Raw genomic sequence first — 13,065 nt, forward strand, 5'->3', positions numbered from 1 at the left:
ATGCCTAGTGTGCAAAGCTGTCATCAAGGCAAAGGGTGGCAAATTTAAAGAATCTCAAATATAAAATATATTTTGATTTGTTTAACACTTTTGGTTACTACATGATTCCATATGAGTTATTTCATAGTTTTGGTGTCTTCACAATTATTCTACAATGTATAATAATACAAATAAATAAAAAACCTTGAATGAGATTATGCACCTCTGCAAGCATGGTAGCAAAGGTTGGACAAATATTATTTCTCTCTTTTTTAATATATTAAAAATTATATATACAGCATCCTATGTACATAAGTGGACATTATAAAGGGCCGTATTTTCTTAATAAAACAATAGCCAGTTTGGGTAGCAGTTGCACATTTTTTTTTTAAGATGGTCCGTGTGCTGTTTGAGTTTGACAGCCCTGGGCTAGCGTATCTACACTGAACAAAAATATAAAGTAGCATGTAAAGTGTTGGTCCCATGTTTCAAGAGCTGAAATAAAAGATCCCAGAAATGTTCCATGCGAACAAAAAGCTTATTTCTCTTAAATTTTGTGCACACATTTGTTTACATCCTTATTAGTGAACATTTCTCATTTGCCAAGATAATCCATCCACCTGACAGTTGTGGCATATAAAGAAGCTGATTAAACAGCATGCTCGTTACACAGGTGCACCTTGTGCCGGGGACAATAAAAGGCCACTCAAATTTGCACATCAAATTTTGTCACATAACACAATGCCACAGATGTCAAGTTTTGAGAGAGTGTGCAATTGGCATGCTGACTGCAGCAATATTCACCAGAGCTGTTGCCAGATAACTGAATGTTAATTTCTCTAACATAAACAGCCTCCAACGTCGTTTTAGAGAATTTGGCTGAATGTCCAACCTGCAGTACGTCAAACCTGCCACACAAACACAACCGTATGGCGTTATGTGGGCGAGCGGTTTTCTGATGTCAACGATGTGAACAGAGTGCCCCATGGTGGCAGTGTGGTTATGGTATGGGCAGGCATAAGCTATGGACAACGAACACAATTGCATTTTATCGATGGCAATTTGAGATACCGTGGCGAGATCCGGCCCATTGTTGTGCTGTTCATCCGTAGCAATCACCTCATTGTTCATCATGATAATGTACGGCCCAATGTCGCAAGGATCTGTACACAATTCCTAGAAGCTGAAAAATGTCCCTGTTCTTCCATGGCCTGCATACTCACCAGACATTGATCATGTTTGGGATGGTAGAATTGACGTGTACAACAGCGTGTTCCAGTTCCCGCCAATATCCAGCAACTTCACACAACCATTGAAGAGGAGTGTGAAAACATTCCACAGGCCACAATCAACAGCCTGACCAACTCTATGCGAAGGAGATGCTTTGCCCTGCAGGAATCGAATAGTGATCACATCAGACTATTTAAGGTATCTGTATTCCCAGACATGTGAATTCCATAGATTAGGGCCTAATTAATTTATTTCAATTGACTGATTTCCTTATGAGCTGTAACTCAGTAAAATCTTCGAAAATGTTGCGTTTACATTTTTGTTCGGTATATTTATGTTACTATTTATTTAGCAAACAGTTAGCATATCTCTTAGTTGTCAATCAAATGTGTTGGGCGTGCAGGCAAGTTCCCATTCAATTGTCAAAACGAGGGTTGGGACAAACATGCATTGGCAGGCAAGCTGCAGAAGGACGTGCAGGCTACGATTCCCCATTGTTTATCGGTGAAATGTTGACTGCCAACTAGTTGAAAAAGTTTGAGAGGGTTTATCTAATGTTCCCTCATTAGATTTTAGCTAATCCCGCTCTGGCTAGCATTAGTTGTTGATGATGTGCATTGGCAACTGAGGGGAAGAGAGCCTACCTTTTTCATGGTTGTTTGATCAATAGGATTGTGAAGTTCCCAAATGTAAGTGGACTCCCGTGGTATTTACATATTTGCAGAAATCCATTTACTGTGTATTTTTTTGGGCGAATGCGTTCTCATGCTCTAAAGTCGCGCTGCTGCCTGTAAACACACAGTCCAGTTAAAAGTGAATGATGGCAGGCCCATGTGTGGCTTATGTGCGTATAGGCCAACTATAGCTCTGATTTGCTCTGGCGTACCGGTCTGCGCAGACTCCAGTCCTAGACAGGACAGATGTTTTTATTTGGTTTTATTTACTGCAGTGTCTATTCATTGACCTAACGCACTGAAGCTTTCCAGCTGTTGCTATAGAATTTTCACAAATGCCTTACTATACGTCATTCCCAAACATTCTATGAAGGTGTCATATTTTGTCAGTTCCACTTTAAATCACAGTGGTAGCAGACCAGTTGAGAACGTTATGTTTGTCATACCACACAAGTTGGTGTCATCATGTCATTGTGGTTGTTCCATTTTAATTATGTCATTCTATGATTGTGTTTTTTTGATTGTGCTCATAGAATATGCTTGATAGCTCCATAATGCTGTATGTGTGGTCCCTATCTCATTCTCTGCGGATAGCATGCAAGCCATACCTCTCATTCGATAGTAAAGAAAAAAGCCTGGAGCTGCAATTCATCATTGTTATCTTCCAGAGAAATCAGTTGTATGTGATTGGTTGTGAAGTAGAATGGCGAGTAGGAAAAAAGGCTTGGTGGTGTGTTGGTTGTGAATCAGCCTGTAGAGCCAGGGGGTAGGAGTTAACACGAGACACTCCTACACCCACCCCTCTCCTACTCAACAGTCCTGTTCTACGGCAATGATACACACACACTCGCACACGCACAAGTGTACACACACACACACACACACACACACACACACACACACACACACACACACACACTGAGTGCCTCACAAGGCCAGATTTTCTGTTGAAAAGAAGCCATTGTTTCTCACTCACTCACTCATTCATTCTGCACCTCATTCTCTCATCTCTTCTGTCTATGTGATGTGTCTTGGGCGACTCTCACACACTTCCTGATTGTGTCCATCAGGCCCAAACTGCTCCCGACACAGCTCACTGCTGTACCATTCAGAACAACCTGTAGCTACGTTTTGCTTTTCCAGAAACACACTGCACTAATGACTTAACTTTACAACCAACGAGAGAAAAGAGCCTTCATCTACCAGACCTTCACATCCCGGTCTGTCACATACAACATATGAATACTGAACAGATTTGCAAGCTGCACTCCTATATGCACTACTATTTCACTCCGGGCTTGAACTCGGCAGATCTCACCAACTCAATGAGCTTGCCTCTGGAGTGGCCTGTGTAGGTTATCGAGCAGAGCTGGCTTGTGTAAGTCAGCCACCCACACATACTAGCTGCTGCCGCCTGACTGGCGATATGGTTTTGATCAGTCTCGCACAGTAGCGCGGGGCGATGGATGGCGAGAACAAAATCTATCTCACTTGAGATAATGTACTCCCACCTGCTCATCTTATGTGGGCCTTGTCGTGACTGGGGATTGCCTGTGTCCGTGCATGCGTCTGTATGTGCTTGCCTGCATGTGTGTGCTGTGTTATAACAAAGCCCAGAGGAAAGCATTGTATCTGATATGAATACGGCCTTACTGCCTACTATCCAGTGTGTCTAGTGTGCACAGCTGATTAGAACTCACCATGGCCTGGCTTGGCTGGCCATACATCATATCGTCTTCTTGACCCCTAGGTCGCTCTATTCCAGTGTGACCCCACGGCCACTTCTGTCACCATGGCGTTATCACAGAGAAACACAAAGGTGGGTTTTGTCCAGATCCACCCACACACAGAGCGAGAGAGAGCACATCCCTAGGGCTGGAGCGTTTAGTGTAACCGTTTGTTGCTTCATCATGTTCCTTGTGTTCTTGGATTGCTTGTTATTCTCATGTTATGTCTTGTAACAGTGTGATGTTGAATAAGACATTTGAATAGAATGTATCCCAGCTTTTTTGATAGAACAATATTTTCTGCAACTAGGTCTCAAAGTCTCATGTCAGAATTAGATGTTCATCCATCTTTCTCAAACATCAAATTTGGATGTTCTTCGAAATGGCAAAAGTGTTTAAGGTAGAGGTCGACCGATTTATGATTTTTCAACGCCGATACCGATTATTGGCGGGCCAAAAAAGCCAATGCCGATTAATCGGCCGATTTTTTAAATATATATTTGTAATAATGACAATTACAACAATACTGAATTAACACTTATTTTAACTTAATATAATACATCAATAAAATCTATTTAGCCTCAAGTAAATAATGAAACATGTTCAATTTGGTTTAAATAATGCAAAAACAAAGTGTTGGAGAAGAAATTAAAAGTGCAATATATGCTATGTAAGAAAGCTAACGTTTCAGTTCCTTGCTCAGAACATGAGAACATATGAAAGTAGATGGTTCCTTTTAACATGAGTCTTCAATATTCCCAGGTAAGAAGTTTTAGGTTGTAGTTATTATATTGGATGTTCTTATAGACACTTTAATATTGCCAGTGTAAACACTATAGCTTCTGTCCCTCTAGTTAGCGCGTGCTAACTAGCTAGCCATTTTACTTCGGTTACACCAGCCTCATCTCGGGAGTTGATAGGCTTGAAGTCATAAACAGTGCAATGCTTGACGCACAACGAAGAGCTGCTGGCAAAACGCACGAAAGTGCTGTTTGAATGAATGTTTACGCGCCTGCTTCTGCCTACCACCGCTCAGTCAGATGCTTGTATGCTCAGTCAGATTATATGCAACGCAGGACACGCTAGATAATATCTAGTAATATCATCAACCATGTGTAGTTAACTAGTGATTATGATTGATTGTTTTTTATAAGATAAGTTTAATGCTAGCTAGCAACTTACCTTGGTTTACTGCATTCGCGTAACAGGCAATCTCCTTGTGGAGTGCAACAAGAGAGAGGCAGGTCGTTATTGCGTTGGACTCGTTAACTGTAAGGTTGCAAGATTGGATCCCCCAAGCTGACAAGGTGAAAATCTGTCGTTCTGCCCCTAAACAAGGCAGTTAACCCACCTTTCCTAGGCCGTCATTGAAAATAAGAATGTGTTCTTAACTGAATTTCCTAGTTAAATAAAGGTATATATTTTTTTTTTAATCAGCAAATCGGCGCCCAAAAATACCGATTTCTGATTGTTATGAAAACTTGATATCGGCCCTAATTAATCAGCCATTCCGATTAATCGGTCGACTTCTAGTTTAAGGTGGAGTTTAGGCATTAACTGCGAAATCTTAACAAATACAAATGTTCTATCGCTGGATTCGAACATGCAACCCTTGCCAACGCTTACGCCCATCCACCATCCACATCCACAGCACCCTAGCAAAATAGAAACCTACTTGAAGGTAACCGCGCTCACTCTTGCCCCTAGTGGCCAGTTTCCACGTCATTCACCAAAGTCCTCAGACATGGATGGAACTCGAATACTGACTTGTATCACGGGGGACCTGGCTGGTTTTGTTCTGGTGTACATTCATTCTTCATTGACCAGAAACTAACCAGTAATTCACCAGACATGGTTTTGAGACTTTAGTATGTGCTATCGCAAGTTCATCATATAGACTTTGCTTGCATTGATTTACAGTTATTTTGTTGCTTACAATAGTCCTGTAGGTTAGAAAATGCAATATAATGGTGATCATGGTCTGTACCGTGCTGGCTGAAAACCCCCAAAGACCAATAAGCTATGAATGAGAGGGATTTTACTTTCTATAATTCCTTACAAATATCCACATTTTTTGTAGAAAGTGAGAATGAACATCCACTTTGCACAATGAGTTGCTTCTCAGACAGCATGAATAGACTATTTGAATGGAATATCATTTGTAACAACGTACAGTAACACTTTATTTGGATAGTCCATCTGTAGATGCTCTATAGACTATCAGTAACATTTCAACTAACTATCTACTAACCATAGCTTTAACCCTAACCTTAATCCTTATCCTAAACTGAATTATAACCCTAACCCTTATTCTAACTCTAAATGTAACTTTAGCAAGCAGTTGCTTATCAACAGATCGTTTGTTGATTGTACGACCATCTGTAGATCTGCAGGTGGACTATCTGGACTATCCAAATAAAGTGTGACCCAATCAACAGTTGATTTTGGGAGGGGAAGGGAGCACATTAGAAATGAGAACCCTTTGAGTCCAAACCTAAGTCTAAATCCAGGAATTAAACCATTTGAAAAGAGTGGGATTCTTCAAAGACAAAATGAGAGTTTACAATGCATATGCGGAGAACAGATTCTCTCTTCTCTTCCCCGTGTCTCGAGGGGCTTGTAACTCGAGCTAATTACTTTCCAATGCAGTCATCCAACATATGATAATTGGAACTGTCTTCAAGATATTGCTACGAGTTTACTCTCTGTCATTAGATACAGGCTTAAAGACACATGTAAACAAATAAGTGGATAGCGTTTGCAAAGGATGGTGTTGATATTCATTGCCAGGGACCAAATTAGTAGGCCTATCAGTGCTTTAGCAACTGTGTTTGAGCCAGAGTAGTTGGCTGACGTTATCTTTTGCTACTGAGTATCAGTGTATCAATTGTTAACATGAATGTTAATGTTGTTGAACATTTTCTCACTGAAATGTAAGGTTAGAAAAATGGAGAGGGAATTATCTACCAATATTTGTGAATAGCACACACACTCAGAATAAAAAACAAACATGTTTTGATCAAATCAATCAGGGAATTGTATAATAATATAAACTATGATTGGCTGGTCATGAAGGTTCTGACATGCAGCTGGATATGACATTCAACACAGGTCACTGCATTGCAAAAAAAATGACTAGGACTAGGTAGGACTGGTCTGGGTTCTTTAATCACAGTACCAGCGATTACAGTGTGTGGCCAGCGGGTGACAAATGTCTGAAGGCACTGTGGGCTGTGGCTCCTTGGCTCTCCGGGAGCAGTGGTGAACAGGGTCAGAGGGGCAATGGGAAAACCGATCCTATTTCACTGAGTGGCAAATGGTAATCCCTGATTTCATGGAGGGATTGAGTCAGCCCAGTCACAATGTGGGTCATGTTGGGTTGTTGAATGTAGTGATTAATGGATAGGTGGGGTGGGGATGTGACTAACGTCAAAGGAAAGACATTTGCCAAAGTCCCTCTGTTATGAAAGAGGGGAGGGAGTGGAGAGAACAATACATTTTCGATACAGCACATTGCCATACAATTGCGGACAACAACAACACTGTAGAGTTGATATCTATACAGGCATTGGGATACATTTTGTTCCTCCATAATAACATAATAATAGCAGAATTTTGTTCCTTAGCAATAGAATAATAGGCTGTACAAATTACGTTCCTTTCGTAGATTTCAGTGAGTAGTGTTCTATGAACAAAAAGCACAGGGAAGTGAAGCATGTCATAGTGAGACATTCTATTCTACTAAAGATGCCACTCAGAGTCTGAGAATCTTTTTGACAGGATCTATGGCTGAACAGCTTTATTGATACATTTTTCATGTTATCTCATGATACCACCTCGCTAACAATGGGATGTCAATGTACACGCTAATAATGGGATATCAATGTACATCAATGGGATATCAATGCACATCAGTGTTTCCATAGATGCTTGTAAGAATAAAATGGCAAATTCAAAAGGTTATTGGGTTATTGAAGACTGACTCTCATACTAATCATACACTGAGAATAAGAATTTTACTGTGACGTAAAACATTAGGCTACTCTAAAATCCACTGTAACAGAAATAGTATGGACCTTATTTGTCCCCATTTTTGTTTTTGTTGATAGCCAGTCTTGCTGTATCTCCCTTTACATTACAGTGGTGCTTCTTGGTTTGAGAAGGGTCCAACATTTTGGGGAGGTGTTGCGTTTGTCTAGGAAAAAAAAGAACCATCCTTGAAACAACATATTTGGTCTGACAAAGTCATATCTCTCATGCTAATAGATGATGCAAAAAGTAGAATATAATAGTTGGTTTGGTCATGTTGATTTGTGGTGCAGGCTAGTTATTGGTCAGAGGGTCTCTCGAGTGGGATTCTGCCCTGGGCCTGCTTACATTGTTTATGCAAAGCAAAACTCACTGTGTAATACAACACATAGTGTCTCGGTTCACATGTTTTATGCATGATGCATGTATTATGGAGGGATGCAGGCGAAACAACACATTTTTGTACCAGTTGGCCCAGGTTCAATTGGCTGGCGACATACAGTACAGAAACACCAGACACTTCGCACTTGCAAATCTTCTCCAGGCTAATTGTATAAAATATGCTTTGAGTTTAACCCTTTCTGTTTGTTAGGTGAGAGTAGCAGTTGCATTGTGTATTGGAACTGGGTATATATTAACACATAATTGCCCCCGTAAATAAAAGCTATTGTGCCACTTGGCTTCAGAGGATGGTTTATGATCATGATAAATGTCATGATGATGTTCATGTTTATGTATTAGGAGGAACAATTGTCACAATGCCCTCTTTTTGTCCTGGGTCTATGTACATGAATTATGATACCACAAACAAAAGTGTAATAAGAAATGGATATTAAAATTCATATTCATATTTTTTACCGCACAGAAAAACTGCACTTTTAAAGAAGACAAAGAAAATGTTTAGAATGTGAAAGTCAAGAGTTTGTTTGTTTCTGACTATTTCCTCCTCTGTGTGTTTCCTGTAGTTTGTGGAGACATCCATGGCCAGTTCTTTGACCTGATGAAGCTGTTTGAAGTAGGAGGGTCACCGGCTAGCACACGCTACCTTTTCTTGGGCGACTACGTTGACAGAGGATATTTCAGTATTGAAGTAAGTGTTTCACCTGTTCTAAGAACATTAAAGGAAAATACCACTCAAAAACGATATTTTGGTATTTGTTTCATTAGTCCACTGTTGAAACAGTCCCAAAGTGTTTTGCATGTCAACAATCAAGTTTTCAAGATATATAGTGCATTCGGAAAGCATTCAGACCCCTTCCCTTTTTCCACATTTTGTTACGTTACAGCCTTTTTCTAAAATGGATTACATTAAAACAAATCCCCATCAATCTACCCACAATACCGCATACTGACAAAGTGAAAAGTTTTTTGTTGTTGTTGTTTTGCAAATGTATAACAATATTTTATTTTATTTAGTTACATAAGCATTAAGACCCTTTGCTATGAGAGTCAAAATTGAGCTCAGGTGCATCCTGTTTCCATTGATCATCCTTGAGATGTTCCAACTTGATTAGGGTCCACCTGTGGTAAATTCAATTGATTGGACATAATTTGGAAAGCCACACACGTTTCTATATAAGGTCCCACAGTTGACAGGGCATGTCAGAGCAAAAACCAAGCCATGAGGTCGAAGGAATTGTACAAAGAGCTCTGAGCCAGGGTTGTGTCAAGGACAGATCTGGGGAAGGGTACCAAAAAATGTATGCAGCATTGAAGGTCCCCAAGAGCACAGTGGCCTCCATCATTCTTAAATGGAAGAAACTTGGAACCACCAAGACACTTCCTAGAGCCGGCCGCCCGGCCAAACTGAGCAATCGGAGGAGAAGGGCCTAAGTCAGGGAGGTGACCAAGAACCGGACAGAGCTCCAGAGTTCCTCTGTGGAGGAACTCTTCCAGACGGACAACCATCTCTGCAGCACTCCACCAATCAGGCCTTTATGGTAGAGTGGCCAGACGAAAGCCACTCCTCAGTAAAAGGCACATGACAGCCTGCTTGGGGTTTGCCAGAAGGCCCCTAAAGACTCTCAGACCATGAGAATCAAGATTCTCTGGTCTGATGAAACCAAGATTGAACTCTTTGGCCTAAATGCCAAGCTTCACGTCTTGAGCATACCTGGCACCAACAGCATCATGCTGTATTGATGTTTTTGAGAGGCAGGGACTGGGAGATTAGTCAGGATCAAGGGAAAGATGAACGGAGCAAAGTACAGAGAGATACCCATCCAATTAAAATAAAATAAAAGATTTGAACCATTTTTTGCTTTGTCATTCTGGGGTATTGTGTGTATGTTGATGGGGGGGAAAAACAATATAATTTTAAATAAGGCTGTAATGTAACAAAATGTGGGGGAAAAGTCAAGGGGTCTGAATACTTTCCAAATGGACTGTAGAACTTTAAAAATACAGAAAGTGTCACAGTATGATGCGTTTTGCATAATCCTTTAAGTTAAAGAAGGAAGTGGTTGATGCTTTTGCTTTCGTACATCTGAGACTCCTATTAGTCATTGTGTATTGTATATGTTCTCTGAAAATATGCTAATTCATTTCCTATGTCTTTGTTATTGTCTTCCAGTGTGTGCTGTACTTGTGGGCCTTAAAGATCCTATACCCCAAAACACTATTTTTGCTCCGTGGGAACCACGAATGTAGACATTTAACAGAGTATTTCACATTTAAGCAGGAATGTAAGTGTGGTTTTGAGTTTTTCTTTCTGAAGCATTTTACATTGAACATGACGCTTGACTTTCAAATGTTCACGCGGAAAAGTGCTTCTTGGCATAGTATGAAATCAGATTCTTGCTCTCGCCTTGATATGTATTTACATATGTCAGGGCTATTGCTGTTGGATTCAGGCTTAGAGTATAACCAAAATACCAAGGGCAGAGTTAGAGTTTTTTATGTCTTTTGGATGTTTTCTGACACTTTGTTTGAGCTTTCCGACCCAGGCCCAGCACACTGCCCTAGTGTGTAAGAGCTAGGGGTGTTTGGCCTGGCAACACTCTTCAGTCCTCGCCCTATTTCCACCCTGACAGGTAGAATTAAGTATTCGGAGCGGGTGTACGATGAGTGTATGGATGCCTTCGACTGCCTTCCCCTGGCCGCCCTTATGAACCAGCAGTTCCTGTGTGTACACGGAGGACTTTCCCCAGAAATCTCAAACCTTGACGACATCAGGAAAGTACGTGATTTCCCAAACTACATTCCTTGCATGACAAAGCCCAATGCAATATGCTTTTAATTTGTGCTGACTTTGGTACATGTTACACAGACTACTACATTCGGAATGATCTCCTCTTTTTCCCTTAAAATCATGGATACTTGGGATATTGTATTGTTTCTATAGTGTATGAATATATCACATGTACAGTGGCAAGAAAAAGTATGTGAACCCTTTGGAATTAACTGGATTTTTACATAAATTGGTCATAAAATTAAGTCGAAGTCACAACAATAGATAAACACAGTCTGCTTAAAACTAATAACACAAACAATTATACATTTTCGTGTCTTTATTGAACACACAGTGTAAACATTCACAGTGCAGGGTGGAAAAAGTATGTGAACCCTTGGATTTAATAACTTGTTGATCCTCCTTTGGCAGCAATAACCTCAACCAAATGTTTTCTGTCATTGCGAATCAGACCTGCACAACGGTCAGGAGGATTTTGGACCATTCCTCTTTACAAAACTGTTTCAGTTCAGCGATATTCTTAGAATGTCTGACGTGAACTGCTCTCAAGGTCATGCCACAGCATTTTAAATCGGGCCGAGGTCAAGACTCTGACTGGACCACTCCAGAAGGCGTATTTTCTTCTATTGAAGCCATTCTGTTGTTGATTTACTTCTGTGTTTTGGGTTGTTGTCTAGTTGCATCACCCAACTTCTGTTGAGCTTCAAATGGCGGACAGATAGCCTTACATTCTCCTGGAAAATGTCTTGATAAACTTGGGAATTCATTTTTTCCGTCGATGATAGCAAGCTGTCCAGGCCCTGAGGCAGAAAAGCAGCCCCAAACCACGATGCTCCCTCCACCATACATTACAGTTGGGATGAGGTTTTGATGCTGGTGTGCTGTGCCTTTTTTCTCCACACATAGTGTTGTGTGTTCCTCCCAAGCAACTCAACTTTAGTTTAATCTGTCCACACAATATTTTGCCAGAAGCACTGTGGAACAACAAGGTGCTCTTTTGCAAACTTCAGACGTGCAGCAATGGGTTTTTTGGACAGCAGTGGCTCTTTCCATGGTGTCCTCCCATGAACACCATTATTATTCAGTTTTTTACTTATCATAGACTCATAACAGAGATGTTAGCATGTTCCAGAGATCTTTAGCTGACACTCTAGGATTCTTCTTAACCTCATTGAGCATTCTGCACTATGCTCTTGCAGTCATCTTTGCAGGATGGCCACTCCTAGGGAGAGTAGCAACAGTGCTGAACTTTCTCTATTTATAGACAATTTGTCTTACCGTGGACTGATGAACATCAGGCTTTTAGAGATACTTTTGTAACCCTTTCCAGCTTTATACAAGCTTTGTCCGAGGCATGTTTCACATCAGGCAATGTTTCTTGTGAATAGCAAACTCAAATCCAGTCATGACTCCAGTCATGTCCATGTTTCATTAAAGTGTAATGGATGTTCAGTATAAGAAGGCTCATGCATTTTCCCTTGTAACAAACATTAATTCAAGTGGATTTTATTCTGTGAAAGGCACATCAATTAGGATACAATTAGGTTTACACAGACCTTCGTTAAAACCTGTTTAAGTTCTCCTTTTTGCTGTTCAAGGAAATAGTCTTTACAATTTCTCTTGAAATATTTATTTAGAAAATGATGTCCTTGATAACACAACATGGACTACCTCCCTCTCAAACAATGCCCTAAACTAACAGAGATTTGCAATCTGGCCCTCTGATTAAACCTTTTGAATAGTTGGATCCTGCTTTTTCTCAAATTCAATAACGACAATTGGATTTTGTGGCTGCAATCAGATGGTCTCTGTAATAAAATCTTCACTACTGAAGTGTGCGTTATGCTACAGTATATACTGTACCAGGCTTGGGCTCAATTCCATTTAAATTCCAGTCAATTCAGGAAGTACAATGATATTCCAACTCAAAATAAAATCAACTCAAATGTATTTATATAGCCCTTCGTACATCAGCTGATATCTCAAAGTGCCGTACAACTCAAATTGCAAAGATTTGAATTTGGTTTACTTTCTGAATTGACTAGAATTTAAATGGAATTTACTCCAGCCCAGGTATATACTTTCTCTGAGAAATGACTGTCATGAGCTTTTGGATGATCACTTTAGTTTGTAGCTTTTCATTCCATTTCCCAGGAGGAAGTATTAGTATAGTCAAGATTGAAAATATCTATTCGTGTTTCATAGTCATAAAAGGCACAAATTGTCATCCAGTCCA

At 40.3% G+C, this 13,065-nt stretch overlaps 1 protein-coding gene across 6 annotated transcripts in view; it reads left to right on the forward strand.

Annotated features, from left to right (window-relative positions):
- Positions 1 to 13,065, forward strand: part of LOC109881005 (serine/threonine-protein phosphatase 2B catalytic subunit alpha isoform) — a 138,113-nt gene that overhangs the window by 78,437 nt on the left and 46,611 nt on the right. For all 6 annotated transcript variants that reach the window (XM_031832421.1, XM_020473183.2, XM_031832422.1 and 3 more), the window contains exons 3-5: positions 8,605 to 8,729; positions 10,212 to 10,323; positions 10,672 to 10,817. In XM_031832421.1, coding sequence (XP_031688281.1) covers positions 8,605 to 8,729; positions 10,212 to 10,323; positions 10,672 to 10,817 — 383 coding nt within the window. The remainder of the gene's footprint in view (positions 1 to 8,604; positions 8,730 to 10,211; positions 10,324 to 10,671; positions 10,818 to 13,065) is intronic.

This window comes from Oncorhynchus kisutch, linkage group LG9, assembly GCF_002021735.2.
Source record: "Oncorhynchus kisutch isolate 150728-3 linkage group LG9, Okis_V2, whole genome shotgun sequence".
NCBI lineage: Eukaryota > Metazoa > Chordata > Actinopteri > Salmoniformes > Salmonidae > Oncorhynchus > Oncorhynchus kisutch.